Consider the following 22,697-nt stretch of genomic DNA (forward strand, 5'->3'; position numbering starts at 1 on the left):
GGAGTAAAATAAAAGTCGGATGTGAAAAGTGGGTTATAGTAAGCGTATATGCACCTGGAGAAGAGAGAAGTGTAGAGGAGAGAGAGAGATTTTGGGAAATGTTGAGTGAATGCATGGGGGGTTTTGAACCAAGTGTGAGAGTAATGGTGGTTGGGGATTTCAATGCTAAAGTGGGCAAAAATGTTGTGGATTGAGTAGTCAGTAAATTTGGGGTGCCAGGGGTAAATGAAAAAGGGGAGCCTTTAATTGAGCTATGTGTAGAAAGAGGTTTGGTAATAAGTAATACATATTTTATGAAGAAGAGGATAAATAGATATCCAAGGTATGATACAGCACGTAATGATAGTAGTTTATTAGATCATGTTCTTTCTTTCAACACACCGGCCATATCCTACCGAAGCGGGGTGGCCCAAAAGGAAAAACGAAAGTTTCTCCTTTTACATTTAGTAATATATACAGGAGAAGGGGTTACTAGCCCCTTGCTCCTGGAATTTTAGTCGCCTCCTACAACATGCACGGCTTACGGAGGAAGAACTCTGATCCACTTCCCCATGGAGATAACAGGAAATAAACAAGAACAAGAACTAGTAAGAAAATAGAAGAAAACCCAGAGGGAGGGGTGTGTGTGTGTGTGTGTGTGTGTGTGTGTGTGTGTGTGTGTGTGTGTGTGTGTGTGTGTGTGTGTGTGTGTGTGTGTGTATGTATGTATGTATGTATGTATATGTATCTATATGTATGTATATATATATATATATATATATATATATATTGTAGGTAGTAGGTTGGTAGACAGCAACCGCCCTGGGAGGTACTACCGTCCTGCCAAGTGAGTGTAAAACGAAAGCCTGTAATTGTTTTACATGATGGTAGGATTGCTGGTGTCCTTTTTTCTGTCTCATGAACATGCAAGATTTCAGGTACGTCTTGCTACTTCTACTTACACTTAGGTCACACTACACATACATGTACAAGCACATATATACACACCCCTCTGGGTTTTCTTCTATTTTCTTTCTAGTTCTTATTCTTGTTTATTTCCTCTTATCTCCATGGGGAAGTGGAACAGAATTCTTCCTCCGTAAGCCATGCGTGTTGTAAGAGGCAACTAAAATGCCGGGAGCAAGGGGCTAGTAACCTCTTCTCCTGTATATATTACTAAATGTAAAAGGAGAAACATTCGTTTTTCCTTTTGGGCCACCCCGCCTCGGTGGGATACGGCCGGTGTGTTGAAAGAAAGAAGAAAGATATATATATATATATATATGGTAGTAGGTTGGTAGACAGCAACCACCCAGGGAGGTACTACCGTCCTGCCAAGTGAGTGTAAAACGAAGCCTGTGATTGTTTTACATGATGGTAGGATTGCTGATGTCTTTTGTCTGTCTCATAAATATGCAAGATTACAGGCATGTCTTGCTACTTCTACTTACACTTAGGTCACACTACACATACATGTACACATTTATTTATACACACTCATCTGAGTTTTCTTTGATTTTATCTTAATAGTTCTTGGTCTTATTAATTTTCCTTTTATATCCATGGGGAAGTGGAATAAGAATCTTTCCTCCGTAAGCCATGCGTGTTGTAAAAGTCAACTAAAATGCCGGGAACAATGGGCTAGTAACCCCTTTTCCTGTAAAGATTACTAAAAAGAATAAGAAGAAGAAAATTGTCAAAGTGGGAAGTCTGAATGTGCGTGGATGTTGTGCAGATGATAAGAAAGAGATGATTGTGGATGTTATGAATGAGAAGAAGCTGGATGTCCTGGCTTTAAGTGAAACAAAGCTGAAGGGGGTGGGAGAGTTTCAGTGGAGAGGAATAAATGGGATTAGGTCAGGGGTTTCAAATAGAGTTAGAGCTAAAGAAGGAGTAGCAATAATGTTGAAGGATAAGCTATGGCAGGAAAAGAGGGACTATAAATGTATAAATTCAAGGATTATGTGGAGTAAAATAAAGATTGGATGTGAAAAGTGGGTTATAATAAGCGTGTATGCACCTGGAGAAGAGAGAAGTGTAGAGGAGAGAGAGAGATTTTGGGAAATGTTGAGTGAATGCGTGGGGAGTTTTGAATCAAGTGTGAGAGTAATGGTGGTTGGGGATTTTAATGCTAAAGTGGGTAAAAATGTTATGGAGGGAGTAGTAGGTAAATTTGGGGTGCCAGGGGTAAATGTAAATGGGGAGCCTTTAATTGAGCTATGTGTAGAAAGAAATTTGGTAATAAGTAATACATATTTTATGAAAAAGAGGATAAATAAATATACAAGGTATGATGTAGCACGTAATGAAAGTAGTTTATTAGATTATGTATTGGTGGATAAAAGGTTGATGAGTAGGCTCCAGGATGTACATGTTTATAGAGGGGCAACTGATATATCGGATCATTATTTAGTTGTAGCTACAGTTAGAGTAAGAGGTAGATGGGAAAAGAGGAAGGTGGCAACAACAAGTAAGAGGGAGGTGAAAGTGTATAAACTAAGGGAGGAGGAAGTTCGGGTGAGATATAAGCGACTATTGGCAGAAAGGTGGGCTAGTGCAAAGATGAGTAGTGGGGGGGTTGAAGAGGGTTGGAATAGTTTTAAAAATGCAGTATTAGAATGTGGGGCAGAAGTTTGTGGTTATAGGAGGGTGGGGGCAGGAGGAAAGAGGAGTGATTGGTGGAATGATGAAGTAAAGGGTGTGATAAAAGAGAAAAAGGTAGCTTATGAGAGGTTTTTACAAAGCAGAAGTGTTATAAGAAGAGCAGAGTATATGGAGAGTAAAAGAAAGGTAAAGAGAGTGGTGAGAGAGTGCAAAAGGAGAGCAGATGATAGAGTGGGAGAGGCACTGTCAAGAAATTTTAATGAAAATAAGAAAAAATTTTGGAGTGAGTTAAACAAGTTAAGAAAGCCTAGGGAAAATATGGATTTGTCAGTTAAAAACAGAGTAGGGGAGTTAGTAGATGGGGAGATGGAGGTATTGGGAAGATGGCGAGAATATTTTGAGGAACTTTTAAATGTTAAGGAAGAAACAGAGGCAGTAATTTCATGCACTGGTCAGGGAGGTATACCATCTTTTAGGAGTGAAGAAGAGCAGAATGTAAGTGTGGGGGAGGTACGTGAGGCATTACGTAAAATGAAAGGGGGTAAAGCAGCTGGAACTGATGGGATCATGACAGAAATGTTAAAAGCAGGGGGGGATATAGTGTTGGAGTGGTTGGTACTTTTGTTTAATAAATGTATGAAAGAGGGGAAGGTACCTAGGGATTGGCAGAGAGCATGTATAGTCCCTTTATATAAAGGGAAAGGGGACAAAAGAGACTGTAAAAATTATAGAGGAATAAGCTTACTGAGTATACCAGGAAAAGTGTACGGTAGGGTTATAATTGAAAGAATTAGAGGTAAGACAGAATGTAGGATTGCGGATGAGCAAGGAGGTTTTAGAGTGGGTAGGGGATGTGTAGATCAGGTGTTTACATTGAAGCATATATGTGAACAGTATTTAGATAAAGATAGGGAAGTTTTTATTGCATTTATGGATTTAGAAAAGGCATATGATAGAGTGGATAGAGGAGCAATGTGGCAGATGTTGCAAGTATATGGAATAGGTGGTAAGTTATTAAATGCTGTAAAGAGTTTTTATGAGGATAGTGAGGCTCAGGTTAGGGTGTGTAGAAGAGAGGGAGACTACTTCCCGGTAAAAGTAGGTCTTAGACAGGGATGTGTAATGTCACCATGGTTGTTTAATATATTTATAGATGGGGTTGTAAAGGAAGTAAATGCTAGGGTGTTTGGGAGAGGGGTGGGATTAAATTATGGGGAATCAAATTCAAAATGGGAATTGACACAGTTACTTTTTGCTGATGATACTGTGCTTATGGGAGATTCTAAAGAAAAATTGCAAAGGTTAGTGGATGAGTTTGGGAATGTGTGTAAAGGTAGAAAGTTGAAAGTGAACATAGAAAAGAGTAAGGTGATGAGGGTGTCAAATGATTTAGATAAAGAAAAATTGGATATCAAATTGGGGAGGAGGAGTATGGAAGAAGTGAATGTTTTCAGATACTTGGGAGTTGACGTGTCGGCGGATGGATTTATGAAGGATGATAGACAGCAACCGCCCAGGGAGGTACTACCGTCCTGCCAAGTGAGTGTAAAACGAAAGCCTGTAATTGTTTTACATGATGGTAGGATTGCTGGTGTCCTTTTTTCTGTCTCATGAACATGCAAGATTTCAGGTACGTCTTGCTACTTCTACTTACACTTAGGTCACACTACACATACATGTACAAGCACATATATACACACCCCTCTGGGTTTTCTTCTATTTTCTTTCTAGTTCTTATTCTTGTTTATTTCCTCTTATCTCCATGGGGAAGTGGAACAGAATTCTTCCTCCGTAAGCCATGCGTGTTGTAAGAGGCAACTAAAATGCCGGGAGCAAGGGGCTAGTAACCCCTTCTCCTGTATATATTACTAAATGTGAAAGGAGAAACTTTTGTTTTTCCTTTTGGGCCACCCTGCCTCGGTAGGATATGGCCGGTGTGTTGAAAGAAAGAAAGAGGTTAATCATAGAATTGATGAGGGAAAAAAGGTGAGTGGTGCGTTGAGGTATATGTGGAGTCAAAAAACGTTATCTATGGAGGCAAAGAAGGGAATGTATGAAAGTATAGTAGTACCAACACTCTTCTATGCGTGTGAAGCTTGGGTGGTTAATGCAGCAGCGAGGAGACGGTTGGAGGCAGTGGAGATGTCCTGTCTAAGGGCAATGTGTGGTGTAAATATTATGCAGAAAATTCGGAGTGTGGAAATAAGGAAAAGGTGTGGAGTTAATAAAAGTATTAGTCAGAGGGCTGAAGAGGGGTTGTTGAGGTGGTTTGGTCATTTAGAGAGAATGGATCACAGTAGAATGACATGGAAAGCATATAAATCTATAGGGGAAGGAAGGCGGGGTAGGGGTCGTCCTCGAAAGGGTTGGAGAGAGGGGGTAAAGGAGGTTTTGTGGGTAAGGGGCTTGGACTTCCAGCAAGCGTGCGTGAGCGTGTTAGATAGGAGTGAATGGAGACGAATGGTACTTGGGACCTGACGATCTGTTGGAGTGTGAGCAGGGTAATATTTAGTGAAGGGATTCAGGGAAACCGGTTATTTTCATATAGTCGGACTTGAGTCCTGGAAATGGGAAGTACAATGCCTGCACTTTAAAGGAGTGGTTTGGGATATTGGCAGTTTGGAGGGATATGTTGTGTATCTTTATATGTTTATGCTTCTAGACTGTTGTATTCTGAGCACCTCTGCAAAAACAGTGATAATGTGCGAGTGTGGTGAAAGTGTTGAATGATGATGAAAGTATTTTCTTTTTGGGGATTTTCTTTCTTTTTTGGGTCACCCTGCCTCGGTGGGAGACGGCCGACTTGTTGAAAAAAAAAAAAAAAAAAATATATATATATATATATATATATTTATTTTTTTATTATCACACTGGCCGATTCCCACCAAAGCAGGGTGGCCCGAAAAAGAAAAACTTTCACCATCATTCACTCCATCACTGTCTTGCCAGAAGGGTGCTTTACACTACAGTTTTTAAACTGCAACATTAACACCCCTCCTTCAGAGTGCAGGCACTGTACTTCCCATCTCCAGGACTCAAGTCCGGCCTGCCGGTTTCCCTGAATCCCTTCATAAATGTTACTTTGCTCACACTCCAACAGCACGTCAAGTATTAAAAACCATTTGTCTCCATTCACTCCTATCAAACACGCTCACGCATGCCTGCTGGAAGTCCAAGCCCCTCGCACACAAAACCTCCTTTACCCCCTCCCTCCAACCCTTCCTAGGCCGACCCCTACCCCGCCTTCCTTCCACTACAGACTGATACACTCTTGAAGTCATTCTGTTTCGCTCCATTCTCTCTACATGTCCGAACCACCTCAACAACCCTTCCTCAGCCCTCTGGACAACAGTTTTGGTAATCCCGCACCTCCTCCTAACTTCCAAACTACGAATTCTCTGCATTATATTCACACCACACATTGCCCTCAGACATGACATCTCCACTGCCTCCAGCCTTCTCCTCGCTGCAACATTCATCACCCACGCTTCACACCCATATAAGAGCGTTGGTAAAACTATACTCTCATACATTCCCCTCTTTGCCTCCAAGGACAAAGTTCTTTGTCTCCACAGACTCCTAAGTGCACCACTCACTCTTTTTCCCTCATCAATTCTATGATTCACCTCATCTTTCATAGACCCATCCGCTGACACGTCCACTCCCAAATATCTGAATACGTTCACCTCCTCCATACTCTCTCCCTCCAATCTGATATTCAATCTTTCATCACCTAATCTTTTTGTTATCCTCATAACCTTACTCTTTCCTGTATTCACCTTTAATTTTCTTCTTTTGCACACCCTACCAAATTCATCCACCAATCTCTGCAACTTCTCTTCAGAATCTCCCAAGAGCACAGTGTCATCAGCAAAGAGCAGCTGTGACAACTCCCACTTTGTGTGTGATTCTTTATCTTTTAACTCCACACCTCTTGCCAAGACCCTCGCATTTACTTCTCTTACAACCCCATCTATAAATATATTAAACAACCACGGTGACATCACACATCCTTGTCTAAGGCCTACTTTTACTGGGAAAAAATTTCCTTCTTTCCTACATACTCTAACTTGAGCCTCACTATCCTCGTAAAAACTCTTCACTGCTTTCAGTAACCTACCTCCTACACCATACACTTGCAACATCTGCCACATTGCCCCCCTATCCACCCTGTCATACGCCTTTTCCAAATCCATAAATGCCACAAAGACCTCTTTAGCCTTATCTAAATACTGTTCACTTATATGTTTCACTGTAAACACCTGGTCCACACACCCCCTACCTTTCCTAAAGCCTCCTTGTTCATCTGCTATCCTATTCTCCGTCTTACTCTTAATTCTTTCAATTATAACTCTACCATACACTTTACCAGGTACACTCAACAGACTTATCCCCCTATAATTTTTGCACTCTCTTTTATCCCCTTTGCCTTTATACAAAGGAACTATGCATGCTCTCTGCCAATCCCTAGGTACCTTACCCTCTTCCATACATTTATTAAATAATTGCACCAACCACTCCAAAACTATATCCCCACCTGCTTTTAACATTTCTATCTTTATCCCATCAATCCCGGCTGCCTTACCCCCTTTCATTTTACCTACTGCCTCACGAACTTCCCCCACACTCACAACTGGCTCTTCCTCACTCCTACAAGATGTTATTCCTCCTTGCCCTATACACGAAATCACAGCTTCCCTATCTTCATCAACATTTAACAATTCCTCAAAATATTCCTTCCATCTTCCCAATACCTCTAACTCTCCATTTAATAACTCTCCTCTCCTATTTTTAACTGACAAATCCATTTGTTCTCTAGGCTTTCTTAACTTGTTAATCTCACTCCAAAACTTTTTCTTATTTTCAACAAAATTTGTTGATAACATCTCACCCACTCTCTCATTTGCTCTCCTTTTACATTGCTTCACCACTCTCTTAACTTCTCTCTTTTTCTCCATATACTCTTCCCTCCTTGCATCACTTCTATATATATTTTTTTTTTTTTTTTTTTTCAACAAGTCGGCCGTCTCCCACCGAGGCAGGGTGACCCAAAAAAGAAATAAAATCCCCAAAAAGAAAATACTTTCATCATCATTCAACACTTTCACCACACTCGCACATTATCACTGTTTTTGCAGAGGTGCTCAGAATACAACAGTCTAGAAGCATACACATATAAAGATACACAACATATCCCTCCAAACTGCCAATATCCCAAACCCCTCCTTTAAAGTGCAGGCATTGTACTTCCCATTTCCAGGACTCAAGTCCGACTATATGAAAATAACCGGTTTCCCTGAATCCCTTCACTAAATATTACCCTGCTCACACTCCAACAGATCGTCAGGTCCCAAGTACCATTCGTCTCCATTCACTCCTATCTAACACGCTCACGCACGCTTGCTGGAAGTCCAAGCCCCTTACCCACAAAACCTCCTTTACCCCCTCTCTCCAACCCTTTCGAGGACGACCCCTACCCCGCCTTCCTTCCCCTATAGATTTATATGCTTTCCATGTCATTCTATTTTGATCCATTCTCTCTAAATGACCAAACCACCTCAACAACCCCTCTTCTGCCCTCTGACTAATACTTTTATTAACTCCACACCTTCTCCTAATTTCCACACTCCGAATTTTCTGCATAATATTTACACCACACATTGCCCTTAAACAGGACATCTCCACTGCCTCCAACCGTCTCCTCGCTGCTGCATTTACCACCCAAGCTTCACACCCATATAAGAGTGTTGGTACTACTATACTTTCATACATTCCCTTCTTTGCCTCCATAGATAATGTTTTTTGACTCCACATATACCTCAACGCACCACTCACCTTTTTTCCCTCATCAATTCTATGATTAACCTCATCCTTCATAAATCCATCCGCCGACACGTCAACTCCCAAGTATCTGAAAACATTCACTTCTTCCATACTCCTCCTCCCCAATTTGATATCCAATTTTTCTTTATCTAAATCATTTGACACCCTCATCACCTTACTCTTTTCTATGTTCACTTTCAACTTTCTACCTTTACACACATTCCCAAACTCATCCACTAACCTTTGCAATTTTTCTTTAGAATCTCCCATAAGCACAGTATCATCAGCAAAAAGTAACTGTGTCAATTCCCATTTTGAATTTGATTCCTCATAATTTAATCCCACCCCTCTCCCAAAAACCCTAGCATTTACTTCCTTTACAACCCCATCTATAAATATATTAAACAACCATGGTGACATTACACATTCCTGTCTAAGACCTACTTTTACCGGGAAGTAGTCTCCCTCTCTTCTACACACCCTAACCTGAGCCTCACTATCCTCATAAAAACTCTTTACAGCATTTAATAACTTACCACCTATTCCATATACTTGCAACATCTGCCACATTGCTCCTCTATCCACTCTATCATATGCCTTTTCTAAATCCATAAATGCAATAAAAACTTCCCTATCTTTATCTAAATACTGTTCACATATATGCTTCAATGTAAACACCTGATCTACACATCCCCTACCCACTCTAAAACCTCCTTGCTCATCCGCAATCCTACATTCTGTCTTACCTCTAATTCTTTCAATTATAACCCTACCGTACACTTTTCCTGGTATACTCAGTAAGCTTATTCCTCTATAATTTTTACAGTCTCTTATGTCCCCTTTCCCTTTATATAAAGGTACTATACATGCTCTCCGCCAATCCCTAGGTACCTTCCCCTCTTTCATACATTTATTAAACAAAAGTACCAACCACTCCAACACTATATCCCCCCCTGCTTTTAACATTTCTGTCATGATCCCATCAGTTCCAGCTGCTTTACCCCCTTTCATTTTACGTAATGCCTCACGTACCTCCCCCACACTTACATTCTGCTCTTCTTCACCCCTAAAAGATGGTATACCTCCCTGACCAGTGCATGAAATTACTGCCTCTGTTTCTTCCTTAACATTTAAAAGTTCCTCAAAATATTCTCGCCATCTACCCAATACCTCCATCTCCCCATCTACTAACTCCCCTACTCTGTTTTTAACTGACAAATCCATACTTTCCCTAGGCTTTCTTAACTTGTTTAACTCACTCCAAAATTTTTTCTTATTTTCATTAAAATTTCTTGACAGTGCCTCTCCCACTCTATCATCTGCTCTCCTTTTGCACTCTCTCACCACTCTCTTTACCTTTCTTTTACTCTCCATATACTCTGCTCTTCTTATAACACTTCTGCTTTGTAAAAACCTCTCATAAGCTACCTTTTTCTCTTTTATCACACCCTTTACTTCATCATTCCACCAATCACTCCTCTTTCCTCCTGCCCCCACCCTCCTATAACCACAAACTTCTGCCCCACATTCTAATACTGCATTTTTAAAACTATTCCAACCCTCTTCAACCCCCCCACTACTCATCTTTGCACTAGCCCACCTTTCTGCCAATAGTCGCTTATATCTCACCCGAACTTCCTCCTCCCTTAGTTTATACACTTTCACCTCCCTCTTACTTGTTGTTGCCACCTTCCTCTTTTCCCATCTACCTCTTACTCTAACTTTAGCTACAACTAAATAATGATCCGATATATCAGTTGCCCCTCTATAAACATGTACATCCTGGAGCCTACCCATCAACCTTTTATCCACCAATACATAATCTAATAAACTACTTTCATTACGTGCTAAATCATACCTTGTATATTTATTTATCCTCTTTTTCATAAAATATGTATTACTTATTACCAAATTTCTTTCTACACATAGCTCAATTAAAGGCTCCCCATTTACATTTACCCCTGGCACCCCAAATTTACCTACTACTCCTTCCATAACATTTTTACCCACTTTAGCATTGAAATCCCCAACCACCATTACTCTCACACTTGATTCAAAACTCCCCACGCATTCACTCAACATTTCCCAAAATCTCTCTCTCTCCTCTACACTTCTCTCTTCTCCAGGTGCTTACACGCTTATTATAACCCACTTTTCACATCCAATCTTTATTTTACTCCACATAATCCTTGAATTAATACATTTATAGTCCCTCTTTTCCTGCCATAGCTTATCCTTCAACATTATTGCTACTCCTTCTTTAGCTCTAACTCTATTTGAAACCCCTGACCTAATCCCATTTATTCCTCTCCACTGAAACTCTGCCACCCCCTTCAGCTTTGTTTCACTTAAAGCCAAGACATCCAGCTTCTTCTCATTCATAACATCCACAATCATCTCTTTCTTATCATCTGCACAACATCCACGCACATTCAGACTTCCCACTTTGACAATTTTCTTCTTATTCTTTTTAGTAATCTTTACAGGAAAAGGGGTTACTAGCCCATTGTTCCCGGCATTTTAGTTGACTTTTACAACACGCATGGCTTACGGAGGAAAGATTCTTATTCCACTTCCCCATGGATATAAAAGGAAAATTAATAAGACCAAGAACTATTAAGATAAAATCAAAGAAAACTCAGATGAGTGTGTATAAATAAATGTGTACATGTATGTCTAGTGTGACCTAAGTGTAAGTAGAAGTAGCAAGACATGCCTGTAATCTTGCATATTTATGAGACAGACAAAAGACATCAGCAATCCTACCATCATGTAAAACAATCACAGGCTTCGTTTTACACTCACTTGGCAGGACGGTAGTACCTCCCTGGGTGGTTGCTGTCTACCAACCTAATAAATAAATAAATAAATAAATAAATAAATAAATAAATAAATAAATAAATAAATAAATAAATAAATAAATAAATAAATAAATAAATATATATATATATATATATATATATATATATATATATATATATATATATATATGTATATATATAATATATATATATATATATATATACACACATATACATATATATATATATATATATATATATATATATACACATATACATATATATATATATATATGTGTATATATATATATATATATATATATATGTATATATATATATATATATATATATATATGCATATATGCTTGTACATGTGTGTAGTGTGACCTAAGTGTAAGAAGAAGTAGCAAGATGTGCCTGAAATCTTGCATGTTTATGAGACAAAAAAAAGACACCAGCAATCCTACCATCATGTGAAACAATTACAGGTTTCCATTTTACGCTCACTTGGCAGGACGGTAGTACCTCCCTGGGCGGTTGCTGTCTACCATCCTACTACCTAGGTTTATTAGATTATGTATTGGTGGATAAAAGGTTGATGGGTAGGCTCCAGGATGTACACGTTTATAGAGGGACAACTGCTATATTGGATCATTATTTAGTTGTAGCTACAGTTAGAGTAAGAGGTAGATGGGACAAGAGGAAAATGACAACAACAAGAGGGAGGTGAAAGTGTATAAACTAAGGGAGGAGGAAGTTCGGGTGAGATATAAGCAACTATTGGCAGAAAGGAGGGCTAGTGAAGTATGAGTAGTGGGAGTGGGGGGAGGGGGGGTTGAAGAGGGTTGGAATAGTTTTAAAAATGCAGCATTACAATGTGGGGCAGAGGTTTGTGGTTATAGGAGGATGGGAGCAGGAGGAAAGAGGAGTGACTGGTGGAATGATGAAATAAAGAGTGTGATAAAAGAGAAAAAGGTAGCTTATGAGAGATTTTTGCAAAGCAGAAGTGTTATATGAAGAGTACAGAATATGGAGAGTAAAAGAAAGGTGAAGAGAGTGGTCAGAGAGTGCAAAGGGAGAGCAGATGATAGTGTGGTAGAGGTGTTGTCAAGAAATTTTAATGAAAATAAGAAAAATTTTTGGAGCGAGTTAAACAAGTTAAGAAAGCTTAGGGAACGAATGGATATGTCAGGTAAAAACAGAGTAGGGGAGTTAGTAGATGGGGAGACAGAGGTATTGGGTAGATGGCGAGAATATTTTGAGGAACTTTTAAATGTCGACAAAGAAAGGGAGGTGGTAATTTCATGCACAGGCCAGGGAGGTATACCATCTTGTAGGAGTGAAGGGCAGGATGAGTGTGGGGGAGGTGCGTGAGGCATTACGTAGAATGAAAGGGGGTAAAGCAGCTGGAACTGACGGGATCATGACAGAAATGTTAAAAGCAGGGGGGATATAGTACTGGAGTGGTGGGAGACAGCTGACTTGTCGAGAAAAAAAAAAATGTATGAAAGAGGGGAAGGTACCTAGGGATTGGCAGAGAACATGTATAGTCCCTTTATATAAAGGGAAGGGGGACAAAAGAGACTGTAAAAATTATAGAGGAATAAGTTTACTGAGAAAAGTGCACAGTAGGGTTATTACTGAAAGAATTAGACGTAAGACAGAATGTACGATTGCGGATGGGCAAGGAGGTTTTTAGAGTGGGTAGGGGATGTGTAGATCAAGTGTTTACCTTGAAGCATATATATGAACAGTATTTAGATAAAGGTAGGGAAGTTTTTATTGCATTTATGGATTTAGATAAGGTATATGATGGAGTGGATAGGGGAGCAATGTGGCAGATGTTGCAAGTACAGTGGACCCCTGTCTTGCGATATAATTTCATTCCAGAAGTATGTTCAGGTGCCGTTACCGAACGAATCTGTTCCCATAAGGAATATTGTGAATTAAATTAGTCCGTTTCAGACCCCCAAAAATACACATACAAAAGCACTTACATAAATACACTTACATAATTGGTCGCACTGGAAGCTGATCGTAAGACAGGGGTCCACTGTATATGGAATAGGTGTTAAGTTACTAAATGCTGTAAAGAGTTTTTATGAGGATAGTGAGGCTCAGGTTAGGGTATACAGAAGAGAGGGAGACTACTTCCCGGTAAAAGTAGGTCTTAGACAGGGATGTGTAATATCACAATGGTTGTTTAATATATTTATAGATGGGGTTGTAAAAGAAGTAAATGCTAGGGTGTTCGGGAGAGGGGTGGGATTATATTATGGGGAATCAAATACAAAATGGGAATTGACACAGTTACTTTTTGCTGATGATACAGTGCTTATGTGAGATTCTAAAGAAAAATTGCAAAGATTAGTCGACGAGTTTGGGAGTGTGTGTAAAGGTAGAAAGTTGAAAGTGAACATAGAAAAGAGTAAGGTGATGAGGGTATCAAATGATTTAGATAAAAAAAAAATTGGATATCAAATTGGGGAGAAGTATGGAAGAAGTGAATGTTTTCAGATACTTGGGAGTTGACGTGTCGGCGGATGGATTTATGAAGGACGAGGTTAATCATAGAATTGATGAATTAAAAAAGGCGAGTGGTGCATTGAGGTGTATGTGGAGACAAAAAAACGTTATCTATGGAGGCAAAGAAGGGAATGTATGAAAGTATAGTAGTACCAACACTCTTATATGGGTGTGAAGCTTGGGTTGTAAATGCTGCAGCAAGGAGGCAGTTGGAGGCAGTAGAGATGTCCTGTCTAAGGGCAATGTGTGGTGTAAATATTATGCAGAAAATTCGGAGTGTGGAAATTAGGAGAAGGTGTGGAGTTAATAAAAGTATGTCAGAGATCTGAAGAGGGGTTGTTGAGGTGGTTTGGTCATTTAGAGAGAATGGATCAAAGCAGAATGACATAGAGAGCGTTTAAATCTGTAGGAGAAGGAAGGCGGGGTAGGGGTCGTCCTCGAAAAGGTTGGAAGGGGTAAGGGAGGTTTTGTGGGCGAGGGGCTTGGACTTCCAGCAGGCGTGTGTGAGCGTGTTCGATAGGAGTGAATGGAGACGAATGGTATTTGGGACCTGACGATCTGCTAGAGTGTGAGCAGGGTAATATTTAGTGAAGGGATTCAGGGAAACCGGTTATTTTCATATAGCCGGACTCGAGTCCTGGAAATGAGAAGTACTATGTCTGCACTTTAAAGGAGAGGTTTGGGATATTGGCAGTCTGGAAGGACATGTTGTGTATCTTTATACGTATATGCTTCTAAACTGTTGTATTCTGAGCACCACTGCAAAAACAGTGATTATGTGTGTGTGCGAGGTGAAAGTGTTGAATGATGAAAGTATTTTCTTTTTGGGGATTTTCTTTCTTTTTTGGGTCACCCTGTCTCAGTGGGAGATGGCCGACTTGTTGAAAAAAAAAAAATTTACATTTTAACTTATAAATAAGTAAGTAAGTTTATTCAGGTATACACAAATACAGTTACATACATAGATTATCATACATAGCAGCATATGTGTAAAGTACCTAGGATAACCCAAAAAGTCAGTGACTTACGTATTTCCATTGGGGTCCTTTCATATTTACACTTCTATATTTACACTTTGGAGATGTTAGTTTAATTAGTTTGATGGAGGAGATGCTAGCAGATTTTTAATGGTGGAAGATACGTAGCAGGCCGGCCCAATACACTTACAACAACATTGGAGAGTTAATTTCGTGTCGTTTTTCTATCGCTTACTCACTTAACTTACTTGCTACACTGTTAATTCTACACTTTATCGCTGGTTGGCACTATAGCCTTTATCGATACCTGCTGCTTTAGTATCGTACATATCGTAGAATCACTGAATCACTGCAAAAGGCACATTCACCCCTCTCTCTTCCTCCTCCACTTTGGTATTTTTGCTACAAGTTTTTTCTTGAATTTTATTGTGTTTCTTTCCTTTTTTATCACAGGGTTGGCACTAGAAACTTTCTTTGGGCCCATGGTGGCTTATTTAGCAGTTACAAGCACTAAGAAAATGGAATAATACAAAATATATCGCATGTATGCATGGAATCATCCTCCCTGGCTTGTAAACAATGGCACTCTACCTTGTACATAGGCTCAGGCCACGCAGACATGTTCAGGACGTATGTCCTTAAATGAGTTTTTCTTTGTTGGCCTAGCCAACATTTTTACGCAAAAACACATCGGTATCCGATTTTATCACCATCTGATGGTATCGTTACCCGAGGGTCCACTGTACTATACAAATTTTCATGTTTAAAAACAAACTCACATATCTTATTTATATTCATTTTTTTTTTTGATGGTTTTCTTCTTCATATTTTTAGTAAGCTGTACGGGAAAAGCGGTTACTAGTCCATTGCTCCCAATTTTAGTTAACTTTTACAACACGCATGGCTTACGGAGGAGGGAGGGGGTAAAGGTGGCTTTGTGGACAAGGGACTTGGACTTCCAGCAAGCATGCGTGAGCGTGTTAGATAGGAGTGAAGTGAGATAAGTGGTTTTTGGGACCTCACAAACTGTTGAGTCTGAGCAGGGTAATACAGTATTCTGTGAAGGGATTCAGGGAAACCAATTAGCCAGACGTAAAGTCCTGGAGGTGGGAAGTACAATGCCTGCACTTTAAAGGAGGGGTTTGGGAAATTGGCCATTTGGAGGGACATTTAAACTGTCGTATCCGAGCGCCTACGCAAGATAGTGATTAGGTATGAATGATGGTTAAAGTGCTGAACGATGATAAAAGTTTCTTTCTTTCTTTTTGAGTCACCCTGCCTCGGTGAGAAACAGCCAATGTTTTAAAAAAAAAATTTTTAATCATAGCTGATAATAGGAAAAATTCTACAAGTATGTGAGTGCATTAGATAAGAGTGAAGGCAAATCAATTTTATGATTTGGCATGCTGCTGGAGTGTGAACAAAGTAACATTTATGAAGGGATTCAGGGAATCTGGTTAGGTAGCCTTGAATCCTGGAGGTAGAAAGTATGGTGCCTGCATTCTGAAGGAGGGATGGGGATGTTGAAGTTCAGAGAGTCATATGAGCTGTGATACTAACAGTGATCTTTCAACTTCTTTCAACTAACCGGCTGTATCCCACCAAAGCAGGGTGGCCCAAAAAGAAAAAACAAGTTTCACTTTTTAACTTTAGTAACGTATTACAGGAGAAGGGGTTACTAATCCCTTGCTCCCGGCATTTTAGTCATCTCTTATGACACTCATGGCTTATGGAGGAAGAATTCTGTTCCAATTTCCCATGGAGATAAGAGGAAATAAACAAGAACAAGAACTACTAAGAAAATAGAAAAAAACTCTGAGGGGTGTGTGTGTATATATATGCTTATACATGCATGTGTAGTGTAACCTAAGTGTAAGTAGAAGTAGCAAGACATAGCTGAAATCTTGCATGTTTATGAGACAGAAATAAGACACCAGCAATCCTACCATCATGTAAAACAATTACAGGCTTCCGTTTTACACTTACTTGGCAGGATGATAGTACCTACCTGACTGGTTCCTGTCTACCAACCTAGGACTAACAGTGATATTAAGCCCAATTAGTATGTTATGTAGATTTAACCTTTAACCTGTAATTTTTTTTTTAAATTTTCCTGCACATAGGAAATTTTATTTCTGGGCTTACTATAGTGTAAAGGTTAAAGTAGGTATGACATACTAGAACCCCTTTGTCCAAATTAATTTCTGCAACAGTCATTTGAAGCACACACACTGCAAACATCCTTGTTAATTTATGATGGACACTAGGTACGGTATTCTACCCATTTTCACATCAAAAGTGAAAGGTGTACAGATTTTAGCATATTCTGGTGCTTCTTGGTTTGTGTGTTGCTAGAGGTGTTGCAGTCATTTTTATATTTGCTTACTGGTGTTGGTCATATATTTTTTTTTTTTTATTTATTATCACACCGGCCGATTCCCACCAAGGCAGGGTGGCCCGAAAAAGAAAAACTTTCACCATCATTCACTCCATCACTGTCTTGCCAGAAGGGTGCTTTACACTACAGTTTTTAAACTGCAACATTAACACCCCTCCTTCAGAGTGCAGGCACTGTACTTCCCATCTCCAGGACTCAAGTCCGGCCTGCCGGTTTCCCTGAATCCCTTCATAAATGTTACTTTGCTCACACTCCAACAGCACGTCAAGTATTAAAAACCATTTGTCTCCATTCACTCCTATCAAACACGCTCACGCATGCCTGCTTGAAGTCCAAGCCCCTCGCACACAAAACCTCCTTTACCCCCTCCCTCCAACCCTTCCTAGGCCGACCCCTACCCCGCCTTCCTTCCACTACAGACTGATACACTCTTGAAGTCATTCTGTTTCGCTCCATTCTCTCTACATGTCCGAACCACCTCAACAACCCTTCCTCAGCCCTCTGGACAACAGTTTTGGTAATCCCGCACCTCCTCCTAACTTCCAAACTACGAATTCTCTGCATTATATTCACACCACACATTGCCCTCAGACATGACATCTCCACTGCCTCCAGCCTTCTCCTCGCTGCAACATTCATCACCCACGCTTCACACCCATATAAGAGCGTTGGTAAAACTATACTCTCATACATTCCCCTCTTTGCCTCCAAGGACAAAGTTCTTTGTCTCCACAGACTCCTAAGTGCACCACTCACTCTTTTTCCCTCATCAATTCTATGATTCACCTCATCTTTCATAGACCCATCCGCTGACACGTCCACTCCCAAATATCTGAATACGTTCACCTCCTCCATACTCTCTCCCTCCAATCTGATATTCAATCTTTCATCACCTAATCTTTTTGTTATCCTCATAACCTTACTCTTTCCTGTATTCACCTTTAATTTTCTTCTTTTGCACACCCTACCAAATTCATCCACCAATCTCTGCAACTTCTCTTCAGAATCTCCCAACAGCACAGTGTCATCAGCAAAGAGCAGCTGTGACAACTCCCACTTTGTGTGTGATTCTTTATCTTTTAACTCCACGCCTCTTGCCAAGACCCTCGCATTTACTTCTCTTACAACCCCATCTATAAATATATTAAACAACCACGGTGACATCACACATCCTTGTCTAAGGCCTACTTTTACTGGGAAAAAATTTCCCTCTTTCCTACATACTCTAACTTGAGCCTCACTATCCTCGTAAAAACTCTTCACTGCTTTCAGTAACCTACCTCCTACACCATACACTTGCAACATCTGCCACATTGCCCCCCTATCCACCCTGTCATACGCCTTTTCCAAATCCATAAATGCCACAAAGACCTCTTTAGCCTTATCTAAATACTGTTCACTTATATGTTTCACTGTAAACACCTGGTCCACACACCCCCTACCTTTCCTAAAGCCTCCTTGTTCATCTGCTATCCTATTCTCCGTCTTACTCTTAATTCTTTCAATTATAACTCTACCATACACTTTACCAGGTACACTCAACAGACTTATCCCCCTATAATTTTTGCACTCTCTTTTATCCCCTTTGCCTTTATACAAAGGAACTATGCATGCTCTCTGCCAATCCCTAGGTACCTTACCCTCTTCCATACATTTATTAAATAATTGCACCAACCACTCCAAAACTATATCCCCACCTGCTTTTAACATTTCTATCTTTATCCCATCAATCCCGGCTGCCTTACCCCCTTTCATTTTACCTACTGCCTCACGAACTTCCCCCACACTCACAACTGGCTCTTCCTCACTCCTACAAGATGTTATTCCTCCTTGCCCTATACATGAAATCACAGCTTCCCTATCTTCATCAACATTTAACAATTCCTCAAAATATTCCTTCCATCTTCCCAATACCTCTAACTCTCCATTTAATAACTCTCCTCTCCTATTTTTAACTGACAAATCCATTTGTTCTCTAGGCTTTCTTAACTTGTTAATCTCACTCCAAAACTTTTTCTTATTTTCAACAAAATTTGTTGATAACATCTCACCCACTCTCTCATTTGCTCTCTTTTTACATTGCTTCACCACTCTCTTAACTTCTCTCTTTTTCTCCATATACTCTTCCCTCCTTGCATCACTTCTACTTTGTAAAAACTTCTCATATGCTAACTTTTTCTCCCTTACTACTCTCTTTACATCATCATTCCACCAATCGCTCCTCTTCCCTCCTGCACCCACTTTTTGTAGGGTTATATAACTTATCTAACTTGAAGAAAATCTCATAAGAAAATTAATGTAACATTAGGATAAACTGAGGCAATTAGTCCTTTATTTCTGTATACAGAATTATGGATTTGGCTTCCTAATACATTTTCAGTTTTCTATACACTAATCTTTGATCATTATATTATAAAGGGAAGTGAAAGTCACTAGACAAATATTAAGAGTATCTGCCATATCTTCATAACACAAAACAGGAATGCTAGGAATGAAATTTAATTTGTAAGCTGTGCAAAAATTAGCTTCTACAATTATAGTACAGTACAGTACAGTACATCATTTACATTTCATCAACATAATCTAAACAATGAAATAAAGCACAATATTATCAAAGAATATTGAATGATAAAAAATTTATAAAAACTTTTATACAAGAAATTATCTATTTCCCATGATGTGGAATAAGATATTAGAAATGGTATTGCACAGAAAGATGCATAAACTTACAGAGAGACTGATGAGAGGCAATCGTATCTTAGCGAGAATCTCTTGTGTTTGCTCCTGAGTCAGATCTGAGTTCCGCTCAACCCATGTGTGAACACCTTGGAATATATGGACTTCTGGTGCACAAAATGAATCCCTCCCAATAATTGCCTTCAATGCCGACTGTAAAAAAAACAAGAAAAATCATAAAAATACATAATAGATAATTTATAACACCTAAAAGTACTTACTGTCTGATATACACTCCACCCCTTACCATGACCATCTCTCTCTCTTGCCCTCCCTCTCCCTCTCTCTCTCTCCCCCCTTTCATTATTTCTTTTTTACACAGGGCTTGACAAGGTTAGGTTAAGGATCCCTAGCTTTATTGACAAGCTATTTACAGGTTAAGGATTCCTAAACTTATTGACAAGCTAAGAGCTGTTACCTACATCAGCTCATTTGAAAGCATTTTTATTGCTATGAAACATACATTAGGGAACAGGATGAAGTTGGAGCCATCTGTGGGCCAGCATTTTCATTTGATCAACTGACTATCTCGTTGACATCATAATGCTGTACGAACGTGTTCCATACTAGTCATCCTGGGGATAAATGATCTCAGATGAAGTGATGTTCTGGAGAAGGGTACAGCCAGAGTGAAGTTGCTGCTTTCTGCCCATCTTGTGGTATAGAAGCTTGCTTCATGCTGTCCTCGAAGTGGATCTATCTCTCTATCTCTCTCTCTCACACACACACACACACAACTGATGAGTGCTGGTTTTATTAGGTCATGAATTAATTTTCAAGTACATACATACCAATATAAAATTACAGTGGACATTTTATAACTTTATCAGTTAACTGCCATTTTGCTATATTTAATTTTATAAATTTTAATTTTCTACAACAATTTCTAAGATAAGATATAATGCATACTATACCACAAAAAAAGGCTGCAACTTATGAATGCAGGGAAACAGTACACATCCCATGAACCCTACAAGTTTAGCACCTCTGCACGAATACAGTATACTGTATATACAGTATTAATAATAATGTCCCAAACAATCCTACTTAATATGGAAATTTCTATTAGCAGTATTAAAAAATGAAAAATATTTTACTTAGGACTCCCACTTACCTTAATGCTTGCCTAAAAATCACTCGCTACTAGTACACTAACTGGAACTCTGAAGATATTTTTTCCCATAGACATCCATAGTATAATCAACGATGTGTTCCCAAGCCATAATACCCTGTATCTTGTTTCACCTATTGTTTAAACAATGAAATTTAAAATGATGTATAGTATTCAGGTAAGTCTCTCTCTTCCTTTCCTCTTTCTCCCATTCCCTCCAATTCCCTTACCTTTCTCCTTCTCTTGCATTCCCTCCCTCCCTCCCTCCTATTCCTACTCTCCCATCATATCCAACACAACACACTTTACATAACTCTCCACCCTTTCACTCTTGTGGTGAGGGTATTAGGTGCCTAGGCATATGGTATGAGAAGAAATGATGAAGGCTATTATGTATGACTGGAGGGTGGTGGGACATCATAAGCAAAGCTTGAGTAGATAGTGGAGAAATAGTCACCTGTCCGTATTGCAATCTAACCCCAACAGCCACCAGCCAGGACAAGGGGGCCTTCCCATCAGGCTCCCTGGTAACCCCCACAGCCACCTGGCATACCAATAGTGTCCCTGTCCTCCCCCACCTGTTAACCACTGACAGGAACTGAGCATGGCAGCAGCCAACCAAGAGAATAAATTAATTTCTTTACCAACTGCTGCTAAAATATGAGATTTAAAACTTAAAAAAAAAAAAAAACTCTCCACACACATATAAACTATCAATACAAATAAAAAAAGTGAAAAAAATGTAAGCTATAATTCATATTTAAAATCTTAACTATTAAATATACAGTTCTTGACTACTCTAAACTAAATATGAGCCCTTCACACATGCATAAAATGAATATAATTTATACAAAATTCACATTTAGTGTTAAATAACCGAAAAACTATTAAAAATAATTTCCATTTTAATACATGTAATTAATAAAAATTACGAAAACATGTGGGGGAGGGGGTATTCATAAGAGAGAAGTAAAGTGACCATGCAGCACCACTTGATTTTTTCCACATTCCCTCAAACCTGCATTTTTTGCTTAACCCATCCTGATTTATTTTTGTAACTGAAGAAAAAGAAATATTATTGGATAAAAGAAGTTGCCAGATGTAGGATATACAGTACTCACTGGTGTAAGGGAGTAAAATGATTCATGATTCAGTATTGGTAAGGCATTTTTATCCATAAAATCTTCACACACTGTCTTCAGGTTTGTAAGGTTGTAAAGAGATGCCATATCATATATAACACAAATATTTGCAATACATAAAGCATCCTTTAAGTATTCACAGACTGCAGATTCTAAATCTTCGAAGCCATACTGGTGAGCAAGCCCAAGGATTTCTAATACAGTCTCTTCCTGAAAAATGCCAATATGTTATATTAGTCCATTTTGTAAACAATAATTACCATTTATATACAGCAGTATCAAGTGCTTAAGGATCAGATAAATTATAAGAATGCTGACCATTTCAAATACAGTATAGCACTGAATTTGAAAACAATAGTAAACCTATATTCAAGGATTTAGAAAAGGCATATGATAGGGTGGATAGGGGAGCAATGTGGCAGATGCTGCAAGTGTATGGAATAGATGGCGGGTTGATGAAAGAAGTTAAAAGAGTTTTTGGGACTAGTGAGGCTCAGGTTAGGGGTTAGGGTATGTAGAAGAGAGGGCAATTATTTTCAATAAAAGTGGGCCTTAGACAGGGATGCACGATGTTACAATGGTTGTTTAACATATTTTTAG

The 22,697-nt window shown here is 39.2% G+C and overlaps 1 protein-coding gene across 12 annotated transcripts in view; it reads right to left on the reverse strand.

Annotated features, from left to right (window-relative positions):
• BTBD9 (BTB (POZ) domain containing 9) overlaps nt 1-22,697 on the reverse strand; it is a 131,873-nt gene that overhangs the window by 103,272 nt on the left and 5,904 nt on the right. For all 12 annotated transcript variants that reach the window (XR_011393419.1, XR_011393415.1, XR_011393414.1 and 9 more), the window contains exons 4-5: nt 22,077-22,307; nt 19,839-19,997 (exon numbers count right to left, since the gene is read on the reverse strand). Coding sequence is in view for 1 of the 12 variants with exons in the window: in XM_070095919.1 (XP_069952020.1) it covers nt 19,839-19,997; nt 22,077-22,307 (390 nt within the window). In the remaining 11 variants the exon portion in view is untranslated. The remainder of the gene's footprint in view (nt 1-19,838; nt 19,998-22,076; nt 22,308-22,697) is intronic.

The sequence above is a fragment of the Cherax quadricarinatus genome, chromosome 51 (genome assembly GCF_038502225.1).
Source record: "Cherax quadricarinatus isolate ZL_2023a chromosome 51, ASM3850222v1, whole genome shotgun sequence".
NCBI classification, from domain to species: domain Eukaryota; kingdom Metazoa; phylum Arthropoda; class Malacostraca; order Decapoda; family Parastacidae; genus Cherax; species Cherax quadricarinatus.